This window comes from Phasianus colchicus, chromosome Z, assembly GCF_987193195.1.
Source record: "Phasianus colchicus chromosome Z, bPhaCol1.hap1.1, whole genome shotgun sequence".
Taxonomy (NCBI): Eukaryota; Metazoa; Chordata; class Aves; order Galliformes; family Phasianidae; genus Phasianus; species Phasianus colchicus.
The window spans coordinates 71325962-71353267 of NC_143476.1; the positions used below are offsets into that span (position 1 = coordinate 71325962).

The window sequence follows — 27306 nt, forward strand, 5'->3', positions numbered from 1 at the left end:
TTTGTAAGAAAGATGACAATGTTTTTACTTTAAAAAGACAAATTTACCAAGAAATACAGGCTTAGGGCACTTTAGGTACATGAAAAACAGTAGAAGTGATGTTTGCTTTGTCATGGCACTTCCTACATCCAGGAATTATCAAAAAAGTTTTTATTCCTTCTAGGTTCTTTCCCGGGTCCCACGACGACAACATTCTTCTGTTTAAGCTGGAACCTTCGAAACCTGACTTACTTCACTGTGATATTAATGATGCTGATATCCTCATAGGGTTTGTCAGTTTTGGGATTGACTTTAACATTAGAGATTCTCTGAACAACTTCCATTCCTTTAGTCACCCGTCCAAACACACTGTGTTTGTTGTCTAGCCAAGGCTGTTTGAGGATACAGCAGAAGAAAGAAAAAGCAGATTAAAATAGAAAGCAGCATATAGGTTAGATACCAGATGAGAGTGGCCTAGAGTAAGCAAACATGAATAGATACTAAAAACTACTGATCTTACACTTGTTGTGTAAGTAACTAACTGTAAAACAGCTATTAGAACAAGTGACTGTTAGCAGTGCAGTTAATGCATACTGACTTGTCTTTTAAAATACATTCCCGAAGTTCTAGTAATGCAGCAGCATTTCATAGTTTAAATTTATTTCATTTAAATGCACGTTTATTTCATGGTAGTTTCACAACTGAATTTAAGTGCTAGTCTAGAATATGACCTAATTCAAAGTCATACAATATACCCAATTAGCAACTGGAATATAGGCAATGATGTGATTTAATGAGCTTCAAAATTATGGTAGATGGATGCTTCTTAAGAAGACAAAAGACTTTGAGGAACAAAATTTCTCTAAGTACTGTCTTTATGTATTTTTTGCACATTCAATTCATTGTCCAATTCATTTATGTATTGCTGTGAAGTTGACAAAATATTAGCAGGGAAGTTCGCATTTGTATACTGGCTTTTCTGTACAGGAGTCAGCAACTTTAAGCATTATCAGCATAACTAATCCAAAAAATTTAGAATGGTCTTAACATAAATCTAGTTATTGTTAAGTTTAGTACATTAATCTTGATTTTACTAAGAATTAGATTAGGTTCTTGCTCCAGTTTAAGTTCAAATGATCATGATCACAACACTCCTATTTCTATTTAATTAATCCTATTTAATTGTTTTGATGAAGTCTACACATAGTACCTCTTTGTGTGCAGCAGTTAGTTGCAAAGAAACAATTAAAGATTGTTTGAACAGTGTTGTGTTCCTTTTTCCACCAGAGTAGCATCTCATGCCTTAACTTGAACTTTTAATACTACTTACGGTTGGCACTACTGTTATAAAAAACTGGGATCCATTAGTATTTGGTCCTGCATTAGCCATGCTGAGTGTGTATGGTCTGTCATGTCGTAAAGTTGAATGAAATTCATCTTCAAATTCTCCTCCCCAGATACTTTCACCTCCCATTCCTGTACCTGTGGGGTCACCAGTCTGAATCATGAAACCCTGCACAGAAGTTAGATGTTATTACATCATCACGTGGAATAAATAAGCAAAAATGTTTTACACTAGGTTCCTTTTTTCTTTTTTTCAAGCTTGCATCATATCTTCCAATAAAATCGAACACTAAAATGTGGCGAGTAAGAAATGAAGGTAATGATTAATTTATTGCATTGGGAAAAAAAGATTACTTCACTATTCCTACTAGTGAAGGATAGAACCTGTTTATACCTTCTGCAGAGACTTAGGCTGTATTCACTTGCTTCTCATGCATTAAAAGTAAGAATCTTTAGAGCAGATACCATTTTGACATTAAAGAAAATTATAATTCATGCAAGATTGCTGAACTAATATTTATCTCAATTTTCAGATGTTTTCCACCTTTTCAGTTGCAGGACTGCTATTTAATAAATTTGATGTAAAGGCCTTTAGGATCTCAGTATTTTTCAGACCTTTCAGGGAACTGTGAAACTTTTCCAGAAATGCTTCATGCAAAAGCAAATGAAAATGTAAAGGCTAGCCATAAAGTTACATCACATAAACCAACAAAAGAAATAAATTTTACAGGTTACCTTGATAATACGGTGAAATATGTGTCCATTGTAGTAGCCATTTCTGCTGTGTACACAGAAGTTTTCCACAGTTTTGGGACACCTGAAATCATGCAATACAAAACAAATATTCAGGGTAGCCTGTGTTTTCTAGCAAGGCCATAAAGATTTCAGGTGAGACTCAGATTCTATTCTGCCGAGCATTGTTTTAGCATACTGCAAAAGGACTTTCATGAAATAAAGTTAAACCAACCTCCTGCTTCCTCAAACCCAGAGCTGGAAACAAAATTTGCAAGGAGAACGAAGTTGCACAATTACACGTGAGGTCAGCACTGGAGTTAGGAACCAAATCTGTTTTCTCAAAGTCAAGACCATGTATTCCTTCTCCAGATTTCCATCTATATACTATAGATATACAAAGATGATTCAGGAATGTAAGTGCCATATGCAGACAGTGCTGAGTACTAGAAGTAGAATCTTAAACTGCACTGTTTTAATATTATAGAGCAATTCTGCAGTCAGTACAGAACTTGTTCTCCTTTTGTAAAACTGCTGACACACACTGTTCAGAGCTAGGCTGCACAGGTGGAATATTACTTTTCATTTAACAGAAACAAAACAAAACAAACTTACACTGTTCTTACTTCATCTCTTTAAAGTGTTTTTTGTTTCTCCCATTCTCCCAAGAGATGCTACCAGAGTTACAGCTGTTTGTGTAAATCTTCCACTAGATTTATGAAATGGATTAGTCACCAGAGGAGACCTACACATGCAGATCTAAACAGTCCTACAGATTTTTCCCAGAAACGACATTATGTCCATAGGAACATTCACTTGGATATAAATAATATTGTAAAGCATCTTGTGAAACAACACTAGTAAAATAACTACTGGAGCAGACAAAGTACGGTTCCAGTTCCTGCTACACAGTACAAAAGTAGTCATTCACAACTACAGACCACAAGAACTTGGCCAAAGGGCATTCAAAGCCACATCCTCAGTGCTATCAGTGCTATATTTTATTTTTTTAATCAATTTTATCTTGAAAAGATTTTAATTTCAAAGTTCAGAAGAAAATATTAGAAAAGGACAAACATAACAATAACCAAGGCTGAAAGAATCTTACTTTAAAAAAATGCAAATAAAGTATTGCAATGAACTTAATGATATTACACATGTATTATGCACGCAAATCTACTGGCATCAGAATTTTAAAAAAGTGGAAATAACATAACTTGACCTATCACTTTTACTGGTACATGCTGTCCTATTTCTGCAGCCTGTGTGCTACAGGTAACAATCACAGGAAGTACAGCTTCATGCAAGAAGACATCATTTAATATAGAAATTGAAGACTAGCTTCTCTGCAGGGTAAAACTAAGTTTGTGTTACCTTATCTTTGCTTGTGACAAAACATGAATTTGGTTTGGAGAAATGGATTTCTATGAGTTTCTATTTATAGCAAACTTGACATGAGAGATAAACCTATTGTTTCATAACAAAATGTTTGCATGTATTAGTATCACAAAGCAGACACACTGACACAAATACCGAGTAATCATGCATGAAACTCTGCTAATTGTATGCCTAGTTTTGGATTTATATTGCACTGATGTTAGTACAAATTTTTTGTTGCTCTTGAAAGATCTGCAATACCATAAAATGTAATACACTTGCCACATATTAGAAGTTGCAAACAGTACTATTTATCTGGCTTACACAGACCTATTACCACATCTACTGCTGCCGCCACCATCATTCTACTCTTTCAAGATGGAATCAAACAGCACTGCTTTACAACAATATGTAGCTTCCAGAGGACACAATTATGACCTAGCCACCTCTGAGGTTTAGAGAAAAATACTTAAGAAAGGAATAAGCTTTCTCAACGAGCAGTTAAAAAAAAGAAAGAAAAAATCAGACCCTGACAAAGCTGACACTCCACTGTTGCTCTGACCAATTTTTCCCCTACTGTGTTCATCAAGAGTCACATTCTGGAAGCTTGATGTACTACAAAACTGTCCAAAAACAAGGACAATAGAAAACAACAAGGAAAAGAACCGTTCCTAGCATGAAAGGTAAGGTTTGGCTCCTGGCAGGAAAAAAAGGGCAAGGAAGGAAAAACAGAGTAACAGAAAAACCACCAGATACATACTCAACAGGAAAAAGCTTAACATGTATATCTCCCATGCTTGTGTGGATAATAGCACTGTCTGAAACTCTTTTGGGACCTTCTGCCTGTGTGGCTGCCATGACCTCTTCTTTAGAAGGTTTCTCATTGAAGACATCTCTGTCTGAATCCGCACTCTTTGTATCTTCTGGTTCACGTTTAGTAAACTGAAGAACAAAAGTAAAGAAGGTAACAGTTTGTATTTTGTTTTTCCTTATCTTACAACAGTCTGTACCCAAGACATCAATGTGATAATTTAATTTCTTAGACACTCAACTAGATTTGAAATGTAAAAAATTCATAGATGGCATTTTAGTGCAAACACTATCAGTATTTCTCTCTAGTCACAAATTTCTGTACAAATACATGCAAGTCCAGTAAACTTTCAATGATCTATTAACTTCTAAATTACTTCCTCATTTTAACATAAAGCCCACAATAGTAATTCAGCACCTTTCTTTTAGAAAGGAATGACAGCGTTAGTGTATGGAAATTGACAGGTTTCATTACAAAACCTGTGGTTTTACCAAAAAGTGAAACTAAATTCTAATTACTGTATTAATACAAAAACAGCAGAAACAGCAAATTCAACTCAAGCAGGAGAAACATCAGAAATGAAATTTTTAAAGCACTTCTTAAAGAGACAAGAAATACAGTAAATATTAGCATGCACAAGAAGCCACAGAATTACAACTGTGTATCAAATGACAATTACTAGTTTTCTGCATGCATTCACTTGCCATATGGTCATGCACTACCCAGAATGAGCAGTATTTCCGTACTGAATACGAATTGTCTTCCTTTCCTGTCAAATTGTTCATAGTAGTATATTCTATTATATACTATATACTAACCACACAAAGGTTCAGAGAACACACTACTTTGCTGCAACTGAAAACATGATCAAATTCAAGTAGCAACAGACTGACCTGTAACCCCTGCTGTGATCACACCCCAGATCAACTACTAACTCCTCCAGAACTGCTAGGCTGATAAATCACATCTTTTCTAAAATCTAAATCTGTGAAGAAGACGACTCCTGTCTATGTTACCTGTAATCTGCCTGACACTACTCAGAATTTTCGTATGTTTTATACATTCAGTTAATTGTTTCTTTGTAGGCAAAATATCTTGTTATGTTTTAAGTGTTCGTATTTAAATTTCATAAACTAGACTAACTCTAATTCAGACAGCTAAAAACATCAAAGTTTCTTTAACTGCTTGAGCAATTGTGAAACGAAATTAGACCACCACACTGTTTCTAACCAATTTTTAGACAGTTCAAACAAAATTTTAGAATGCACTTGCAACTTAAGATGCTAGAAATGCTGCATTTTCAAATGTTCAAGACAAAAAGCATTGGAAAGGCACAAGTATAAAATTAAAAAATAACAGGGAAAAGTTTAATAGAAGAATAGAGTTACTTAAATGGACATCACACATACCATGTAAAACCTGTTTTTCTTGAAAGCTGTGCAGATTACTGTTGGATCTGCCTGGATGTTTTGGAGAACAGGGTTTTCAGATGCCTTCATTTCTATGGTTATTGCAGCACGATGCTTCTTTGCAACTCCTTGGAATAAAGCTAGCTGCATCACTCTGATGTTTTCTTGTTTTCCCAAGATACGAATGCACCTGAAGTACAAGACATAAAGAAATGTAAAGACCTTTAGCTGCTCACAGTCAGAGAATGTCTCCTTTCTGACTGCAAGAGTCTCAAAGCAAAATTCCAAAGCCTCCTCAAAACAATTTTTAATAATTGTATTTATAATGCTTCTCTATTCAAACTTGCTAATCACTGCTAATCAATTGCTGATCAGCCTCTCTACCCTACAGAAAACAAACTGCATGATCCATGTTTATTTTAACACACTGTTAATTAGAAGTTAATTCATTACTCATTTTTACTATGAATATATAGTAAAAGCTTGACATATTTTCTCATTTTACTAAGCTTTGAATTGCAACAATTCATTAATAAGCAAGGGAGTATTTTTAATCAACAGTTTGACTGAAGGCTCTCAAATAACAAAAAGATTAGTGGTAACCAGTCATGACAAGTTTTAAATGTGAGTGATTAAGCATGGAATCTTAAAGAAATTTATCTCTACACATCTCACTAATACTTACCTGTTAGTTTCTACATTTATGACTTTAATGCCCAACATTGTTCCATAGAGAACGAAGTGTCCAGTTTCATCAAAAATTATATTAATTAATCTTACTGCATCCACTTTCTCTAACTCACGCTCAACTGCCATGCGCCGGCCAAACTCCATATCTGGTAGTTGCTGTCTCATCTGCTGAAGTTCGGTAAACATCTAGAGGAAAATAAAATAAAATAATAAATAAATAAATAAATAAATAAATGCTGTTACACTTATGCCCTGATCCAGATAAACACCAATCCACATGCTTACAAAATACAGAATCTAAACCAGATCAAACTTATCTGAAGAATTAAACACAAGTAATCCTACTCTAATGACCTAATGGGCATGTTGTGCTCTGCTGAAGCAAAGAAAAACAAGTATGCAGCTGTCTTAACAAAGTTTTTAAAATATTACAATTTTTTTCATTACTATGTTTGTTACTTAATTTTTTTTCTCATTGCTTTCTAATAAAAAGAAATCTAGCAATATGAAAACAGATGAAAACTAACAACTCAGTTTCATTCAATGGCTAAATACATTAGTAAGAATTAATTCTGGGACAAAGCAACACAACAGCCAAGGAAGAGAATACCTTTTCTGAAAGAAAAACATAGTAATAAAGCTCAGATTTAGGTAATCATGTAGATGCATGTGTTGATCAATGAAGTCAAAGAAATAAATAAAGACTCAAAGACAACCAAGACCAAACTCACACTCAGAGATTCATCAAAGACCCTCATGAGCTTCCCTGTCAAAAATCGGAAAATTCTGACTTTTCTGTCGGACCCAAGAGTGGCCATTTTCTTGCCATCAGGTGAAAAACTTATACTGGATGGGTAAGCCTTGCATTTAGCAAATTCATACAGATCGGTATCTGTTTTATATTCCCAGTTCACATTCTTGGGAAATTTATATTCATGAGGAGTACCAGTCCAATACTCAATCATTCCAGATTTGTCAGAGGACACAACTACTTTGTAGACAGGATTCAACCGTATCTGAGTAAGAGAAGATGTATGGAGTTTATCAAAAACATGGAGTGGCTGGTTATTTCCTCGTCCATCATAAATGAATATTTTTCCTGTGGTCTTCTCAGATGTTGCAACAGAAGATATGGCATCTCCAGGACAATATACCCATTCACACTGGCCAGGGGAATAGCTGCAAGAAGAAAGAAAGAAAAAAGACTAGTTTTAGAATCAAGATAATTTGAAATGAATTGAAAGCAAATCTTCAACTTCATTTACTAGTCTTGCTAATATCTGTCTTGCTAAAAACCAAGCTTTTTCAACACAACACAAGTCAACAGATGGTTCAGCCAATTTCTGTTACTTCCATATTACTTCATAAAGAGGCTGTTCAAGAAAGCAGAAGAAGGTGGATATAGAAGAAGAAAAATGATGGAAAACCAACTAAACAGCACTGAGCAGCATTAAAGATTATTAATTTCTATGACACAGTAGCATTTTTCTTTCAGCTCTAAGTGATTAATGCTTCAGTGCAAATGAAAATAACTGCACCTTTGGCATATACTTACTGAAAGTATAACAAGGTTTTCAGAAAACAACAGTTAATTATCCAAATATAAATAAAATTATGACAATCACGCTACATTTATACATAACTGTTCTGAATATATGAGGGCTGCTGTGACAGTAATGTCTCTGCTTTATTATGTTGGCCTCTGACGTCAGAGGTGGATGGTGATGGTATGGCAACAGAGGCTGAATCTTCCCACCGATATTCTGTTACATTTTGTTGCTGCGCAGCAGAAGGGCAGTCTGACAAAATGACATCTGATGTGGAAATACGTATGAAACAAAGGTGTGTCACTGATTTCCTCTAGCAGAAAAAATGACAACTATTGACATTGGTTGATGCTTGTTGAACGATGATGGAGACCAAATACAGTGAGGCAGTGGGCGGTATGTTTCAGCAGTGATGACAGTGACGTGAAAGACCTGCCACGTTCCCATAACCATGAAGATTTTTATGAGCACAGCATGCTGGCTCTTGCTCATTGCTGGTGAAAATGCATATCTAATAGGGGTGACTGTGTTGAAACAGTTTAGTAGCTGAGGATTTGCTCTATCAAATAGTGTTATTGTACTACAAGAGTAGTTTCCATGGCAATAGGATACATTACTTTCAGAGCACCCTGCGTATTAAAGAAGGAACAAGTTTTGCTAAAACTGAATATACTCTACAAATAAAACGAACCAGAGATGTGGTCAATAATTTAAATCACACCTGTTTTTTAAAAAAGTCTGTAAGCAAAGATGCTGAGAACTGGAACTCTAGAACTAAATGTTGAGTTGTGAAGAAATGACAGTCTCCATAGGAAACTCATAGTATCTTATCAAACTAAGAAATACTAAAGGCCTGACAGATGCCAGACACTAATCTTTTGGATTAAAATTAATAATAAAAACTAAAAGTCTGTGAGGGATCATGAATATGCTGGCCCATAGCTGTGTCATGTTATCCACACTCTCTGCCGTTCTCACCTTGATTAAGGGAAGCACACAGCATTAGAATCTGCAGGCAGCTACACAGTACACATTAGTTAAAAATGAAAGGATCTTAAGAGCTTTAGAAAAAGCTAATCAACCATACAAATTATTTACTTACCTGTTACACAAAATAACCCCTAATCAAAAACCCAAATAAGCATTTTCAAGAACTGAGCAACTTACCCAAGTTTCAGCATGTTGATCATATCAAAGTTGACTACATCAAACACTTTCATTGCTTTGTCATCTCCAACTGAACAGAATAATGCCCCTTCTGAACTAACGGCAATACTCTCAATAACACCTATCAAAACAAGTTAGCATAGTATCAAGACAAGGAAAGGCGTACCTATCACTTCAGTACTCCATAGCAAAAACACAGAGAAAAAAAAGCACCAAAACCTAAACACATATAGACATCCAAAGCTGTCTCAGCTGTTTCTCCATCTTGTTTTGAATTTAAAACTATGTGAGGATGTGAGGGTCCTTTCTGTTTGTTTTTTTTTGCTGTTCTTTTGTAATATCTTTTTTTAAATGCCTTGTATCCTATAACTAGTTACTATCTGATCAGAGAGGATGCAGCACTTATTATCTACGTAAGTGAAAGTTTATGACTTTATAATGATTTTAATTTAAAACTTTAACTGAAAAAAAAAGAGGGAGAACAAGACTATGGCACAGTAGAAAAATAAAAGCTCTTTTAGGCTTGCATTTTCAAGAGAGAAACAGAATGCTAACTATTGCAATCCAGCTTTTAACGTTTGTTAGGCATCAAAATGACTGCATTTGAGACTTCAGAATACTTGCTTTTCTTGTTTTTGTTTGGTAGTCTTTGTTCTCACATTTTGTTTCTGTATATAATTGGAAGCTGATGCTTAAAATCAAAAACTCACCATAACATTATATACTTTTACAAAATTTACTATTATTTCTTATTGTGAGGCTGCATATCAAGCTGTTTCTTTTCCATTAAGCAGATAATGATTTCTAATAGCAATGAGTACTTGAATGCCTTGCATAGCATAGATGACAAGGGAGGAAGGCAACATGGCCTCAAGTAATATCTTTTTGAACATCCCTGGATTCTGTGCACACTGTTCGTTTTTTTTTTCTCTCTCTCTCTTTTTTTTTTTTTTTTAGTAGATATGTTGTACCTGTCCTAGACATTCTCCCTAAAGGCAGGATGCAAGGCAGTAAGTGATGTGTGCAGGATTCATACTGCATATTCTGTTCCCACACTATTTCTCCTGCAGTCTGGAAGCAGATTGTAAAAGGACAAGTAGAATGGATGCCAGAACTTCTCTCCTCTCAGATTGTACCCTCTCTCAAACTAAGGCAGGGAGTGAGGGGGTGCTCTTTTATAAACAACAAAAAAACCCCACAACTTCTCACCTAAATGGCTACGGAAGTGTTTAACAAACTCAATCCCTTCTTCTATTTTTTTCCAGAATTTTACATGCCCATCATGACTTGCTGTGATGATAAAATCTGTCCTGAAATTACAAAAGAAGAAATACATAAATACACATACTAAGTAGTTCCACAACACTTCTGGATAACAATTTACATTAAGATGCTATAATTTGTGTTGTATTGAAAATAATATTTAAATAAACTAACGTTAACAGTCTGCCTAAATGAATACTATCAATTTTGAGAAAGCAAACAAACATTTTAATGCACTCTGGATTAATCTATGAAAGGTCAACAGTCTAAAGTTAAGAAATAAATAATACTATCCCTTTTGACCATGTAAGTTTTACTGCTTTAGCTCTGGTTTCACAGCAGATATTATTTGCTACTAAATAACTAAATAAATCTCTCTACATATATATACACACATACTTAGATAGACAGAAAGATAGAAACACTCACATAAAAAAAAAAGAAAGAGCCCTCTTCTCAATCTGTGCAGTTCTGCTGAATTCATTTGGTTGCAGATTTCATTTGATTGCAACCAGTATTTTTTATTACTGTATATACTGAACATTGCAATAAGGATTTCGATCCTTTTTGTCTGCTTAAATAACTTCTATTGTGCTTTTCAGAAAGCACTTTCCTTTACACATAGTCTTCAAAAAACACAATCACAGAATATCCTAGGGACCCATAAGAATCATCAATACCAACTTCTGGCTCCACACAGCACCATCCACAAATCAAACCCTACGTGTAAGTGTCCAAACACTTCTTGAATTCCGTCAGCTCAGGGACATGACCATACCTGACCATACACCTCTAGACGTAACAGATTTCAGTTAGGCTTTTGCAGTGAAAATTTCCTAGTATGTAAACAAATACATATCTGATGACAATAAACAGTAGGGAAAAACAAAAAAACTCAGACTTACTTAGTACATGCCACATGTGTAATGACATCTCTGTGCATGTAACTACGTTCATACATTGAAGCACACGGTAGATTTTCAAGATAGACATGTTCAAATTCAAGGACTGAAGAAAATAAAAGGAAAATTAGAAACGCTGTTTTTATAAAATGTTCATAAAAACCTCCATAAAGCTATTTTTTGCCATTATTACCTTTGAATAGCTTACTGCTATTTTTGTAAAGAGTACAGTAGGGATTTCTGCAAATAGAATAAAAGGGATTTCCACTGTGGCTTTCCATTTTGACTCAGATTTACTGATTCATGGTATATTGAAGCCATTCTAAGCCTCTTTTTATTCATGCAGATGCTCCCTTTTAGTGCACCTGCTACTCTGGCTTTCCAAATGTGTACAAAGAGTTTAAATTTAATTTTTAAGGCAGTACCAGAAAATATAAGATGAACCACACCTCCTTTTTTTCCAAAAGGAAAATGTATCCTTCTTAAGAAATTCAGCTTAAAAAGTACTAGCATGTAAATATTTCATTGCTTAAATGGCACACCTAAAATAACCTTATTTTCTGTACTTGTCGCCTATTTCTACATGCTCTTAATATCTGTGCAATCACACTTGTTACTAAGTTGGCAAATCCTCCTGGAGGCTGTGCAAGGGCTGAGAACAGCCAGCATGGCTTCTTTAAGGACAAACCCACCTAACAAATTTAGTGGTTTCTGGCACGTGGGTTACAGCATTTTTGAATAAGGGGAGAGCAACTGGAGCTCAACCTTGTCTTGTACAAAGCATCTGACACTGCCTCACACAGCATCCTTGTATCTAAAATGGACTGATATGGCTCTAATGGATGGATGGCTTGGTTGATAAGGAGTTCATTGGATGGTCACACTCAAAGAGTTGTGGTCACTGGCTCAATGTCCAGGTGGAGACTACTGATGAGTGGCATTCCTGCAGGAGTTGCTGTTGGGACTAGTGCTCTCTCGCACTTTTGTTGGTGACATGGGCAGTAGGACTAAGTGTACCCTCAGCAAGTTTGTCAGTGACACCAAAGTGAGCAGCACAGTTGACCCTTGCAGGGAAGGGATGCCATCCAATCCTTGAAAAGATTGAAAAGTGGACCTACATGAACCTAAGAAGGTTCAACAAGTCCAAGAGCAAGCTGCATCTCTTGGGTCTGGTCATTGCAATCACAAACATGGGCTGTATGAATGGGAGTAGACCTGAGGAGAAGGACCTGTGGGTGCTGGTTGAAGAAAATGAACATGAGCCAGCATTGTAGGCTTGCAGCCCAAAAGGCCAAGAGTGCCCTAAGCTACGTCAATAGAGGGATGGTGACAGGGAGGTGCCTGTCCTCCTTCGCTTTGCCCTCATGAGGCGGCATCACCTGCAGTACTGTGACCAGGTCAGGGGCCCCCAATACAAGTGGAGCTTTTAAAATGAGTCCAGAGGAGGGCCATGAACAGATCAGAGAGCCAGAGCACCAATTCTGTGAAGAAAGGCCGAGGGAACTGGGCTTGTTCAGCCTGGAGAAGAGAAGGCTCTGGGGAGACTTCATTGTGGCCTTCCAGTACTGTAATGGGGCCTACTGAAAAAATGGAAAGGGACTCTTTATTGAGGAATGTGACAATAGGATAAGAGTGAATGGTTTTAAACTGAGTGAGGATAGATCTAAGGTAGATCTAGAGGGGGAAATGCTTTACTCAAAGGGCGCTGACAGAGCTGCAGAGAAGCTGTGGTGCTCCGTCCCTGCAGGCGGTCAGGGCCAGGCTGGACGGGGCGCTAGGCAGCCTGAGCCGGTGGGGGGCAGCCCTGCCCACGGCAGAGGGGTGGAACTGGGTTGAGGTCCCTTCCAGTCGAAGCCACTCTGTGACGACCCTCCAACCCAGAGCAGAGACAGAAGACTTAATTCCTCCGCTAAAGGCTTCAACCAGCCCGGCTCGGAGTAGCAGCGCCCGGCAGCCGGACCGCGCAGCAGACGCACGGCCCCTGCCCCGCACGGCACCATCCCACAGCCCGGCACCATCCCACAGCCCCGCCTCAGGCAGCGGCCGTTACCTCTCCGCTTCTTCGCCTGGGCCGCCTCCCCCGGCAGCGGCCCGACCCAGCGCTCCGCATCTTCCTCGTCTTCTTCCTCGTTCTCCGCCGCGCCGCTCGCCCTCCTCTTGCGCTCCGGCTCGGACGACGCCATGCCGCTACGTCACTTTCCCGCGCCGCTCCCTCCCGTCGCCGTTCGCCTCCCTCTCCCACCGCCGGGCGGCGCGGGGCGCAGCCAATCAGCGCGGAGCGCGCGCAGGAGCGGGCGGGCGGCGGCGTTGGCGGCGGCGTTGGCGGCGGCGACGGACGGCGGCGCCGCGGTAACGGGCGGGCGGCGGCGTTGGCGGCCCTCTTGGGGGCCGCGGCTCCTTGGGGCCGCGTCGGCCCCGACCAGATTACAGCCGCCGGAGGTGCGGCCGTTCGGCCCGGGGGGGGGGCCGCTGAGGACGGACGGGCCGGACCCTGCGACCGCCTGGGAGGGCTGAGCCCGGGCCCGCCGCGCGAGGTGCCCCCAGGGGGGAGGGCTGCTTCCTTCCGGGCCTTCGAGAGTTCAGTATGTCTGTGAGACGAGAGAAATCTTTGCTTTTGAACGACGAAGATAAGCGTGGCGCTTTCGTCTGCTTTTAGCTAGTTGTGTGCGTCTGCGGCGATGCCGGCAGTTACGGATGGAGGGAGGAACGTTAGTGATGCGCTAACAAAAGCACCCGGCTGCGGGGCCGAGTGGAAACCTCATCTTACCGTGTGAGAGAAAACTGCCAGCTACAGGAACAGGCATCTGAAAAGAAATAGTACTTTAATATATGAGCTCCACACGGTAATGATAAGGGACCACAAGTCAACCTGGCTGCTGGTATTGTGGCCTGTAGTTAGTTTCTCCTTTAAATATGTTCGTCTTGTGGTTGTGTAAAATCGGCCATGAAAATGCTGGAGGTCAACAATACTAAAAACATTATAATAATAATAACTTTATTTGCTAGGTATTTAAAGATCTCTATTTCATGTCCCATCTTCACAATGGCAGACTGTGTTAGTGTAGATGTGGGAAGATAGGACTTTTTTTTTCACCCAGACACCCCTTTTAGGTTTCCTTTCTGAAGGCTGCTTTATTTCCTTTTTCTTTTTTTTTTTTTTAAGCCTTCAGGACCTCTCGACTCTGTTGCTGGGTTGTTTTACAATGATGAAAATAATCTACTGAGGCTTTCTTATTTTTGTTTGTATCTTTGCCAGCTTTTGGTCTAAGGAGAAAGAAAACAACACATCTCAGGACTGCTTAGCTTTTTTATTAGCCTTCTGTGGGGGACTTTGCTGGAGGCATTTTACAATTCTTAGTAAGTGATGTGATCTATTTCTCTTTTATGTTATGGAGACGTTCCAAGACTCTTAAGAAGATAATGATTTTCCTTTGCAAAAACCATGCTGTTAGATTTTATCAGGTTATGGCAATCTTAGTGTTCTTAGTGTTCTGTTTTTAATTATTTATGCAACAAATTTGCCAGGAAGGCTAAGCGGAGGTATTGGTACTTCTCAGTTTGTTACAACAGTATTTGAGGAGAAGTGCTGATTATTTTATTTTTTTCTTAGCCACTCTGTTATGGCTTACTTGCCTATTAGAAGTAGTAATTAAATATTTCACTCATATGTTCAGTATATTATTCTGTGATGCATCTTTTTTTTGTTTTGAAAATGAATTCCTGAGGTTTACTTTGGAGTTTATGCATCATCAAGATGACAGACACTTATTTCTTCTTTAAAGACTTAGCACTTTAGTACAGTTAGGAAGTTGCAATTCATTGTTTTACCTTAGCAGATTCTCCCTTTGAGTAATATTTTGGCCCTCCTGGTTTTCCTCATATGTGCTGTTGACATTTATATCTCTCTCAATAGACTTAACTTTGAGATAACATTTTAAAAACATGTGTGTGCCTATTTAGCCCAACAGTTTCTCAGCGTTTTTAATTTGACCAGTTTGACTTACGACTTTTTTCTGCTCACCATCCTAGTGCACTCTTTATTTACTTGTCTGCATATCTTTTGGCTTCTTTTGTTGTTTGTGTCCACAACTTTTGAATTCAAAGTCTTTTTGATGAAAAAGTGAAAATTGTTGTAAGGAGAAATAGCCTAGTACATTTATTGGAAGGCAGCAGAGAGAACTGCTGAAGAACTTTGTGGATATATGGAAGAAAACCATGGTTTTATGGACGGGCACTTATTCTCACATTGTTTCTTTGTCAGGAAAGAAGTTGCCCAGATGAACCAAAGCATTTTTGAAAACTTTGCACCTTCTGATTCAATTGAAAATGTTAGTATCTAATTTGAGAATATTTCTACAGTGTTATGGTTAGCTGATATTACCAAATGATTTGATCCTGTTTGTAAGTATAGAGTTGTTAACTGAAAACTTTTTGGATTCAGAGGGATTGCTCTGATATGGACTTGACCTAATGCAGCAGGTATGATTCAGAAACCTGTTAGTTTTTGTTGATCTGCATAGTAACTTTGCAATTTTCTTGTTAATAGGCTGAAAAACTACCAGAAATGATGAATGACTCAGTTTGCCCTGTAGATGCCACGGAAGAACTCTTGCGTGAATGTGAGAATATTTGGAAGGAGATGGAAAAGGTATGCAACTCATGAATATAAGTCTGGTTTTTGTTAATTTATTTTTAACTTCAGTCAGAATTTCTTGCTCATCTCCCTTCACTGCATACTTACCACACTTCCTCCGAAGAAATGACAAGAATAACAAAATGAAGACCTTTAGAAAGACAAGCATGTTGGCAGAGATGAAGAGTGTCCTGCAGGGTCGGTCTTTGTTTGCAGCGTGCTGATTTAGTTACATCTTAAATAAAGTATAATGAGAGAATACATTAAAACTTGTGAAAAATGAAGTGATAGTTATTTGTATTCTGGTAATACCAATACACTAAAATAGAGATCCTCTTTTTTGTCTTATTTAAGAAGGGAATTGGTTGTTCACAAGTACTTAAGGTCTTCAGGGAAAGACAGAATTGGAGGAGAATAGAGATTCAGAAGGATAATGCTCGTAGCATACATTCATGCAAGCTGACAGCTGCGACCTCAGTCATAAAATGATCACTCTCGTCAGGTGGTCCAATATACTAATAGTAAAGCTTTAGAGCAAGTTATATTTATTTATCTACTTAATTAAGCCAAACCTAGTCAAAATAAACTCTTAACCATTGTGAGGGAATGTTATGCATTTTGTAAAAGTTTGTTGAGACTATTGAATATTAATTGCTTACCTTCTATTTTACCTGGTAAATGCACCACTTATTTAGCTTGTTCTGCATTGTAAGCTCAATGCATTAAAAGGATCAGAAATTTACATAAAAATACTTCACATCTTAAAGCAGAATGAAGTACATATAAACTGTGGTTTATAATGTGTAAGGAATAGATTTCTAAAAGATAATAGGATGTTATTAGCCCTGTGTGTAAACCTAATACTTTTGTAAATTCCTTAGAATTTTGCACAGTGTGTGTGTCTTACTAATGAATGAGCTGCAGAAAATCCTGTTTGTAGGCTTCTGAAATATTGTAGAAAGTTACCAAACGAACTGCTGCTTAGCACGGTTTTGGAGGATGTGGATTTTCTCTGCGACTTTCAGATAAGAAATGAAGATAGAGTGTTTATTATTTTTAACATAATTGGAAAACCTTTGAAATCTTGTATGCTAGGGCATTATGTTCTGGATACAGGCAGGTTTTTGCAAAGAAATCTAAAGAACTTTATAATCGTTGAATTAGCTCTGTTGATATAATCTATGATATCTTGTTATGTCTATTGTGCCGGCATTAGTAATATTTACTGCCAAAATCCTATATTGTGTTTAGTTCCAAAACAGAATAATAAGGATTCCGAAGAACTACTTTTTAATTCTGTTGCTTAGCAGTTTCCGTTCTGTCCAGTCATGAGGTAGAATATATTGCTGACTGGTAGAAAACAAGAAAAAGTTTAGCAGGTGGCTTTTGCTATGGCCTTGAATCTCTCTGGTGGCCTGAATTTCTGTCTTGGTATTAAACTCATTACAGTCAATGGGAACTGATGTGCTGCACACTTAAAAAATAACCTGTTCCTCAACTGTATAGTATACTGACCTGCTAAATGAGTTGAAACAAAAACTGTGCTATAATGTAATTGCTTTACTCGGAAAATTAGAGTAGTAGCACTGGGTATTTTAACTTCACAGCAGATTCCCTATTCAGCCTTGCTGTCCATGACTGTCTCGTTTTCATAATTTTTCATGTTCTTAATCTGTTTAGTATTTTTCTCTGTGCTGGTGTTTCCCTTGTAACTTGCTATTTTTCTCAAATTACACATCTTTTGTTAGCTGCTGCTTTTTTACTTTTCGATTAATTGAATTTTTCTGCAGTATGATTTCATAATATTTCTTTTATTTGCTGTTCTGGGTCAGATTTTGAGGGACATTATAAGAGCCAAATCAAAACTTTTTTTTCTCCTTACAGTAAACAGTTACTGCTGCAATTTTATAACATCATATTTCTTCCCTGCAAAAGGTAGGAATGAGTAAACATTGTCTTTTGCTTTCTACCCAGTGTCAGAGCAAGCTAACACTTCTAACAGCAGAACCAGTGCCAGAATCAGATGCCAAGGTAAGGCAATATTTTCTTTTTATTCTCCAGAAAATATTCCCTATAAGCAGAATATTTCCTTTCGAAAGAAGAAAACTAAATTATCTTTGCTTTCTCTCTGAAGTTGTTATCTTTACTCTTACAAACTTTGAGACCTATTTTGAAGTATGTCAATTCCTAGCAAACGCTGAACAGTTACATTTATGCAGCTTCTTGCATAAATGCAAAAAGAGGAGAGGTTAAGTGCAGTCCTGCCATGTAACCTGTTTAAGAACTGGCACAGGCAGAAGGGTGTGATGTGTAACTTCAGTAGCTGTTTGGTCTCAGTGTATTTATATCTAAAGTATATTGGTTGAGTAGATGAAATATGTAGATATTATAAATCTCTATCCTCCATGATTTCAGTAGGTATATTCAGGTGGCTAATTCAGTATGTTGGAATGATAGAGCACTTTTTTTCAGAGATTTCTTTGTCAAACACATTCAAATATTGAATTTCTAGTGAATTACTAATTTTAATTTCTTTCTACTAGTGTTCTAAACTAGAATAAATAAAATGCAGAGAACTCTATTTATATGCACAAAGTGCAATTTTTCTCTTCTTTCAGTACTGGATACAATCCTAGCAGTGGAAATCACTTGTCTAGGCTTAATTGGGTGTAGGCTCAGAGGTTTTTAGATTTTTCTCTAGCTTAATTGAAGTCTATCATGGCCTTGTAATTAATTTCGGAGATAAGCTTTTTTTAAAATCTCTCCTAGTGAGACAATTATTAAATGGAGTTGAAAGGGTTTATTCCACTTCATGACTGAAAATGTGAAGGAGAGGAAAAGGTCGTGTTAAACCCTCACTCAGCAATTTTTAAGTGATCCTCATTTAAGCCCTAAGATAGGCGCTTCTATTATCAATGTAGCTGGCAAAGAAGCTGTGTTGGTTTTTTTTTCCTTGCTGTTGAACTATTCAGTGAAGTTCACTCGTTAACCACCTCAAGATCAAAATCTTGCATTGTACTGTCTGAGGTTTTATTCTTTAAGTTTGAGGATGATTCTGGTCTACAATGTAATGATTTGCTTATTGAGAAGTACATTTTGCTAGGAATATATAAATACAACATGAGAAAGATATCTATTTATGCATATATTTGCAGTATGCATTTGTGTCTTGAGGAGACCTTGATCTACAGTTACTGAATAGTAGTGTTAATTTATTTGTATACTTCACATATGAAAACATTTTGTAGATCCTTTTTATCAAGCTTAAAAGGTTACAGAGTGAGCTGATGATACTGTCAAAAGTGGTGTTCCAGTATTACAAGAGAGATGACACCATCTAATCTACAGAATAAAAAACATTTGTATGATGGATTTTTATTTTTTTTTAGTTTAAGGTTTTTTATTTTCCTTTTCTTTAAAATACTTTAAAAGATTTCCAAAGTTGTTTTCTAAGATGTTATGAGTTATGAAAATCCAAGTCTAAGGTGTCAGTTCTTCATTTTATTATGAGATCTTAGCTGATGATTCTTTTTCCCTTTTTTGATGAAAAGCAGAATATGGTCTGTTGTCCCTTTTGTTGAAGACAGCAATGCTTGCTGCAATTAAATGCATGTTTACTTTCTTATACTGTAATTTAACAAAATGTATTATATATGTGTGTATTTTTCTTCAAATAATATGTGCAATCTCCAACTTCAGGAAACAGAACAGTAATGATGTATGTATGTGTGTGTGTACACACACATATACCATATAAATATATATATACACACATATATATACATATGCATATATATATATATATATGTATATATGTTCTTTCTCCAGATCATAGTAAAATAAATTAAGTACATTTTTAAGAATCTTGGTCATTTAGGTTGTTGTTTTGTGGTTTTGTTTTTTTTGAAATAAATTTTCCTGAACTGATGTATTGTTTTAATGCTCCTATATTTTCAGTGCTGTCAGTGAGCTAGAAGAATAATCTAAAGCTTCTTGATATTGATTACGTAGATGTAGTTTTGGTAGACAGTATATTTGACTACTGCTTTTTGGAAGAAAATCTTCTGTTTAGTCATCACATCTATCAGTGATCACTATCATTTAGTGATAAACATGGATCTATTGTGTATCAAAAGACAGTCAAGGATGTGAAATACTGATGCTTCGAGTGGCTTATCTTCAGCTGTACTTGTCTGATACTGCAGAAGCAATTAAGGGGAGCATTCCAAATCTGGTATTTCTGTTTTCTGCCTCCTGAAATGAGAGTGAAAATGTTTCTTGACCTCTGCAATTGCTTTTTGTAATCCTCCAAAGAATAAAATGGTCTTTTGCAGTAGTCGCTCTTTTGTTTCAGCTGCATAAATCTAATAAGTGAATTCTTATCCCACTCCGTTCTATTTCATTCCAGTACAATTCAACACACTTTACAAGATATTTAATTTCTTTTAATACAGGTTTCATTGTTACTGACACGAATGCAGGCTTTAAGAGCAGAGTATTATCAGTGGCAAAAAAGAAATCCTGAGTGTAAGTAGCTGCTTACCTGTAAGGCTTACTCATGTAAAGTTCTGCAGCGTTCTTCATCTGAGCATCTTAGGTTGCGAATGTGTTGACAGTCATACTGTATTATCATGATATAACTAGTTAGAAGTCAAATAAAAAGCTTTCTGCTGTAATATTTATGTTTAATTTCTAGCAGTTACTCTATTTTCTTTTAGTACTTCAGTTTCTCTTCAAGTGATTCTTACTATGACTTAAGCCTACAATTCTGGAAAAGAATGCATATTTCCTATCATCATCAGTTAGTTAAATGGAAAATGATTGTTAGAAAATTTCCTAGAATATTTTACCCTGAAGCAGAAACATTAATTATTCTGTCACCCTCTTTCACATTGCTCCTTTCTGTGATTGTTTCTCTTGCATTTCTTGTCTGTACTTCCTTTTTTTGGACAGAACTACTTTGGCAAATAGTTCTTTCTTTGTGCTGGTTGAAACAGGCTGATGTATTTTTTTCATTTTTGCAAATATTGCTAATAAACTAATAGTAACTTACCTAGACATGTTTTTAACTGTAGTTCCTTTTTTTTTTTTTTTTAATTAGTACTTTTGTGTTATGCTGTACTAGCTGAAACTTTGAAATATGCCTTTAGTGGTAACTCCCTGCAGCATGTTAAAATACCTGTCTTGGATTTAGTAGATGTCAGGGACTTCAGGCTAAGAAAATTTCTGAAAACTTCAATTTATTGTAGCAATACTACAGTAGATTGCTTACTGAAAGCATATAACACTGAGGCAAGCTGTTGGTCTTCCGTATTGTCTTCAGACACTGTGAAAATAAAACCACTTGGAATCCAAGTGTAAGCAAAGTCTTCAGATGTGCTATTTTAGAAAATCATAAGAATTTACACCAGCTTATCAGTAGTATTCTGATAGCATCCACTTCTATGTCTCATGTCCAGTCCCTGTCATTTTGGAAACACTATGCAAACAGCAAATTGTGATTTCTGATATTTAATTTGGCCAAATTGGAATGCATTTTTAGATTAATATTATAGTCACTTTTCTAGCTTCTTTCAAAGCTCATGTACTTGCAGCATATCATACAGTCAAGTAAGAGGAGCTGGAAAGATTAGAAGTATTTCTTATTTCTTCTAAATGGATGCTGGCGTTCGCTGGAACAAATTCATAGTTCGTGTGCTTTGTAAGCCTGTCTGCAGGGGAGAGATCAGCCTCAGATGCTTCTTAGAAGCATGTAGACCAAAAGTATGACATTGAATAAAATTTAGGAGATTCTGGTTCTTGTCTGCTTTGCTGTTCATGAATAAGCTGCTGACTGAAGGAAATAAATTGAAAACATTTGAAATTTTTATTTAGGTAAAATACCTGATGATGTTAAGTTTCTTTACTAAAATGTGCCATTATTTTCAACTTTGGGTTATTTGTTTTAAAAATATATTCTTGAGGTGTAACCTGTTTTTTATTGGCTTGCTGAATTGCGTGATAGTAATTTCATAAGCAGAAGAGATTTCATCTGGACATGTATTCGATGCATTTTGAGCTCATTAATTTTGTTCATTTGTTTGTATCATTGAACAATTACTATTAAAGCAATAAGACTGCACATAAATTGTGCGGATTTGAAACAACTATAAAATTACTTTCTCAAAGTGTGCTTTGCGAAATTGATGAAATCACTTTTGTTGCATTTAAGAAGTATTTCATGCTTTTTTAAAGGAAAAGATTTTATTGAATTTTATTTAAGGTTAGAAATTTGATGTACAAGCTTGGGCAAAACATTCTGATCGTATTAATGAATGTGCTAGAGTAGCTTTACTTTCCCTGTTGATAGATTCATATGCTTCTTTTTTTCTGAAGTCATACACTAATGCAGATTCTTGAAATTAATATGGCATTGCAAACTGACTCAAGTCAATTGAAGGCTATTAAATACAACAATTTGTTTCTTATTCAGAAAGTGCACAAGCCATAAATAACTGGGTTTTGCAGAAGCATTCAAGGGAAACATTATCCCATGCTTGAATAGAATAACATTTTTCCTTAAGTGCTGCTGTTGCTGAGGGCTTTTGTTAGGAAGTTGACCGTATTGGTCATTTCATCTCCTTACATGTAGCTATTCTTGTAAACACTTAGGATAGTTCTTTACTTTGTTAGTTTTTCAAATGTGATATAACAGAGGGAAGGGATGCCATCCAAAGAGACCTGGACAAACTTGCAAATTTAACTATTAACCATGTGCAAGGTGCCATTCTTGGGTGGGATAGTTCCAAATGGAGACTGGGAGAAGAATCATAGAGTCATAGAATCACTCATGTTGGAAAAGACCATAAAGATCATCAAGTCCAACCACAACCTAATCATACTACCCTAACTCTAACAACCCACTGCTAAATCATGTCCCAGAGCACCGCATCCGAATGGTTTTTTAAACATGTCCAGGGATGGTGACTCAACCACCTCCCTGGCGAGCCTATTGCAGTGCTTAACAACATTTTCTGTAAAGAAGTTTTTCCTGATATCCAACCTAAACTTACCCCGGTGCAGCTTGAGGCCATTTCCCCTCGTCCTGGACCTGTCACCAGTGAAAAGAGACCAATTCCACTCTCTCTGCAATCATCTTTCAGGTATTGGAAGTGAGCAATAAGGTCTCCCCTCAGCTATTGTTTCCCCAGACTAAACAGCCCCAGTTTCTTCATTTGCTCTTCATAGGGCATGTTCTCCAAGCCCTTCACACGCCTTGTTGCCCTTCTTTGGACCTGCTCCAGCACCTCAATGTCCCTTCTGTACTGAGGTGCCCAAAACTGAACACAGTACTCGAGGTGAGGCCCTCACCAGTGCTGAGTACAGGGACAGGATGACTTCCCTAGTCCTGCTTACCACATCATTCCTGATACAAGCCATGATGACATTGGCCTTGGAAGAACTCATTGAGAGCAGCCCTGCAGTCAAGGTTTTGAGGTATGAGGAGGAAATTTTTTTTAGTCAAAGGGCAGTGAAGCACTGGCACAGGCTATCTGGAGAAGCTGTGGTTGCACCATTCCTGGAGGTATTCAAGGCCAGGTTGGATGGGGCCCTGGCAGCCTGATCTGGTGAGTGGCAACCTGCCCTCAGCAGGGGGATTGGACCTGGATGGGCTTTCAGGTTCCTTTCAGACCAAGTCAAATATGATTCTATGTAGATTTCACAGTCCTGGTCAAGCAGTTGGGAAGCATTTAGGTATCAAAGTGCAATGCATTTGGCTAGTTATTATTTGACATATAGTCCACATGCATCTACCAAACCAACTTCCTTTATGGGATAGCAGCATCTTGGTCTGTCTTGGAAAGATCATCACCAGCAGATCAAAGAATGTGATTGATTTTCTACAGTCAAACATCTGGAGACTGCATCTGGAGTGTTGTGCCCCTTCTCTGGGCTTACCAGTGCAGGAGAGACTTGGACGCAATGAAACAAGTCCACTGACAGTGATACGGAAATGATTAGGCTTGGAGCATCTGACATGCAAGGAAGGGCTGAGAGCTTGACAGTTTAAACTGGTGAAATCTTACCAGTGTGTATAAAAACCTGAAAGAATAAAGGAAGGAAAAAGCAGACTCAATGCTATTCAGTGAGAGCGCAAGGGATAATGATGACTTACTGAAATAGAAGAAAACCCATTTAAATAGATTAAAAACCTTTTTTAATGTGATTGTTACTTGAGCAAGTTGCCTTGCTCTAGTAAGGGTGGGTTTGGACTCTCTATATTTGATGACAGTAAAAATCCTAACGGACATTCTGTTGCAGTTTACCCTGCTTTGAGTTAGTGTTGTACTGCACAGTCTCCTGAGGTCCCTTCCAAACACAACTAATCTGTGACTGAGGAATTCTGAGAAATTTTCAGTCTCTACATAACTTAGATTAGATATTTGCAAAATATGGGCACGTGGTCTGTAGAAAACTTGGCAAAACATTCTGTTCAAAAATAAAGTTATAATAAAGTTAAAATAAAATAGCTTGTCTGTACAATGGAAAAAACAGTGTACAAGCTCAGCTTACATATAAAAATAAAGTTAGAGTAATAATGAACCTTCTCACAGTTCTTCAGTCATTTGATGAGCCTGTTTTAGAATGAATTTGAAGACTGGAGAAATTTGATTTCCTGCATTGATGGAAACTTTTCCACAGGCTTGCTTATCCTGATGTACAGACTTGACTTAACGTTTCAAAATCATGTACCTGTACTTGTTCATGTACATTTAAAAAACAAAACAAAAAAACTCAGTGCTTTTTTTTCACTTCGAAGTGACTGAACACATTAAAATCCATTCATTATATTTTTCAGTAATTTCTACTAATCCAGAGGTACTGCTGTTATTAGGAGAAGAAGAGGTAAGTCTCTTTTTCTGTTAATAGATAACTTTTTATTTAAACTTTTAAAAATTCTATTCAGCTCCCATGTTTCCCTGTAGCTGCTCCTGTTGTAGACTGTTGCTAAGCTAGTCAGATTATTTCTTTATCATTCTGGTTGTTCTAATGCTTGTCTTCTCCTGAATTATAATTACTAAAATTTTCTAGCTGTAAAGAATGATTTTTTAAGCAAAAGTTCTTGTATTTATTGCATTTCATGCTTCATAATATAGAGTATAATATGTTACAAAGAAGATTCTGTATTGTTAGCTTTAGACATCTGTGAAAATAATCTGCAAATATTTTGTTGAGTTCTTCTAGACTTGAAGGGGCAAATCAAAAATTGCGTTAGTGGTAGCTTCACAAAGTATTGGTTGGACATTGATATGCAGCAGTAGCTAAGAATATGCGCACTGCTGTGGTTTAAAAAATATCGTTTAGATTTATCTTCCTAACAGTTTTCTTCCCTCTGGCATCACTGGCAGCAGAGAATCTATCAGCTGTTAAGAGCCATTATAAATAAGCTGTTTAATTACATTTAATTAATTAATTTAATTAATTTCACTGTATTGCTGTTATATTTTAGCTACAACCTTTTGTGGCTTATTTTTCGGAGAGTTCCAATCTTTTTTCATGTATTGTGTGTATACAACACACTTGCATGTGTATAATATTTTTTAGAAGTTTTGTTTCCTTAAGCAAAGTATAAAAATAATTTTCATAGTGTGTATGAAAGGAGACAAAATACATCCAAATTGTAGGTTTATATTAAAAAGGCATAAACTTGTTAGGAGTTTTGCATTTTATTACATAGTGTATTAGTGAAAGACCCAATCCCTTGAGATGTATGTTCTGTATCTTTAACAGCACCTGTAGCTCCTGGCTGCAGTAGTTAAATTGTTTCTTCCTCTTTCCTCTCCCATATATATAATCCATATCATCAGTGTATATGATTAGCCTTTCTTTGCAGCATCTTTCTTTTTCAGTGCTATAGATTTGATGTGTGTGCATTTAGTGTTTCATCAGATGAACAGTACACGTTGAGTACTCCACAATCTGCTTCAAGTAAAATTAACAATGTTTTACAGTGTTTTGATACATTATTAAGCATCTGGGACAGTAAGATTGCAAACAGCTTCAGCTGGATTTTAAAACAGTGTATTTACCTGAGCCTGCATAAGAAATTAGAGATAACTTTGGCTGTCTTTACCTGATACATGAAAGCAGACCTATAAATAAAACCTTATGTAGAACAAATAGCAGAGGCTTGGCTATTTGTAAATTGTAGGTTTCTTTTTACCTTTTTATAGTTGCAGAAACTACAGAAAGAACTTGAAATGGTGCTGTCAGCAGTTCAGTCAAAGAATGAAAAGCTGAAAGAAGATCTGGAAAGGTAAAGGTGGAAAGAGGATCTGAAAAGTAATTGGGACTTAAAAATTGCTGTTCAGGGAAAACTGCATTGCATTTATCAATTGTACTGTATCCTGTTTTTCATGTTTCAAAGAGAACAACAGTGGCATGACGAACAGGTGCAAGCACTAAATACTTTTAAGGAAATGGAAGAAGAAATGAAAAAAGAAGTTGTAACAGATTCTGAAAAAAGGTATTGCTGTCGGGTCAAATTTTTCATATTGAAGAACTTATATTTCAAGAAAAGTATATGACCAGACAAATACTTAAAAACATACTGCTTGCTTTGTAAAATAGATCAAATAATAAGATGATGATTTTTTAACAATAGAAAATAAGTGCCTTCTTTTAATTGAGAAAAAAAATTATTTTGTTGAATTTGATATTCTGTTGGTATGTTTTTACTATTATATTGGCTACTAGAGTATTTCAAGAACTGAAAAACCAAGTGTCGGAGTTAAAGGAATATAAGAAAAAACTCTTGAATGCTTTGGGTGAGTTCCTAGAAGAACATTTTCCCCTTCCAGAGAAAAATGGAAATGCCAAAAAGAAGGTAAAGTGTTGAGTTGGTGTGGTTTTTTCTGTTGTTCTTGTTACGTTTTTTTGTTGCTGTTGTTTTTTTTGTTTGTTTGTTTTTTTGTGATGGTTTGTTTTTTGTTTTTTTTTTTCCTGACTGTTACATTTGCAATGCTTCATTTTTATTTAATTAGATGTAATATTTTGTTAAAGTCACTGGTAAAGAATCTTTGGTCATTTTGAGATATAAGTATATTCTCACGGCTTGTCTTTTATATTTAATCAATGTATTTCAACTTGGTTTATATTATTTAAGGCAGTTCCAGCTGATTTTTTTTTTTATGTGTATAGCCTTTACCCAATAAGATGCATAAAAGCTGTGCCAAATTTGAAAATGATGTGGGGTTCACTCCAAAATGCTTCTTTTTTTTTCTTTTTTTTCTTTTTTTTTTTTTACTGGACGAGGCAAGTGAATTCATATTTTCCTTGGCAGAGCAAATTTTAATTGCCTAACAATGCTTTTGGAACAGTAGTCAGGACAAGTGTTTATAATTACAATATAGTTTAGAATGTTAACCATTGGTTTCTGTTCAGGCAAACCCGGCCAAAAATTATCTTAAAG

The 27306-nt window shown here is 36.5% G+C and overlaps 2 protein-coding genes across 8 annotated transcripts in view; one reads left to right on the forward strand and one right to left on the reverse strand.

The window, feature by feature from the left end:
- Positions 1-13404, reverse strand: PPWD1 (peptidylprolyl isomerase domain and WD repeat containing 1). Its single transcript, XM_031611600.2, has 11 exons — positions 13272-13404; positions 11225-11327; positions 10266-10366; positions 9057-9177; positions 7074-7521; positions 6338-6528; positions 5653-5842; positions 4193-4374; positions 2059-2140; positions 1310-1492; positions 1-371 (listed from the first exon to the last, which is right to left on the reverse strand). The coding sequence occupies exons 1-11, from the start codon at positions 13402-13404 to the stop codon at positions 228-230; spliced, it is 1878 nt and encodes a 625-aa protein (XP_031467460.1). The 3' UTR covers positions 1-227.
- Positions 13403-27306, forward strand: part of CENPK (centromere protein K) — a 22498-nt gene continuing 8594 nt past the window's right edge. The window contains exons 1-10 of one of the 7 annotated variants that reach the window (XM_031611601.2): positions 13474-13570; positions 14478-14578; positions 15483-15549; positions 15768-15869; positions 17829-17885; positions 20309-20381; positions 24694-24740; positions 26069-26151; positions 26263-26361; positions 26592-26721. In XM_031611601.2, coding sequence (XP_031467461.1) covers positions 15499-15549; positions 15768-15869; positions 17829-17885; positions 20309-20381; positions 24694-24740; positions 26069-26151; positions 26263-26361; positions 26592-26721 — 642 coding nt within the window. In that variant the 5' untranslated portion in view covers positions 13474-13570; positions 14478-14578; positions 15483-15498. Of the gene's footprint in view, positions 13571-13592; positions 13804-14477; positions 14579-15482; positions 15550-15767; positions 15870-17828; positions 17886-20308; positions 20382-24693; positions 24741-26068; positions 26152-26262; positions 26362-26591; positions 26722-27306 lie in introns of those variants that run through there. The other 6 variants (XM_090132097.1, XM_031611602.2, XM_031611603.2 and 3 more) reach the window with 6 other exon arrangements.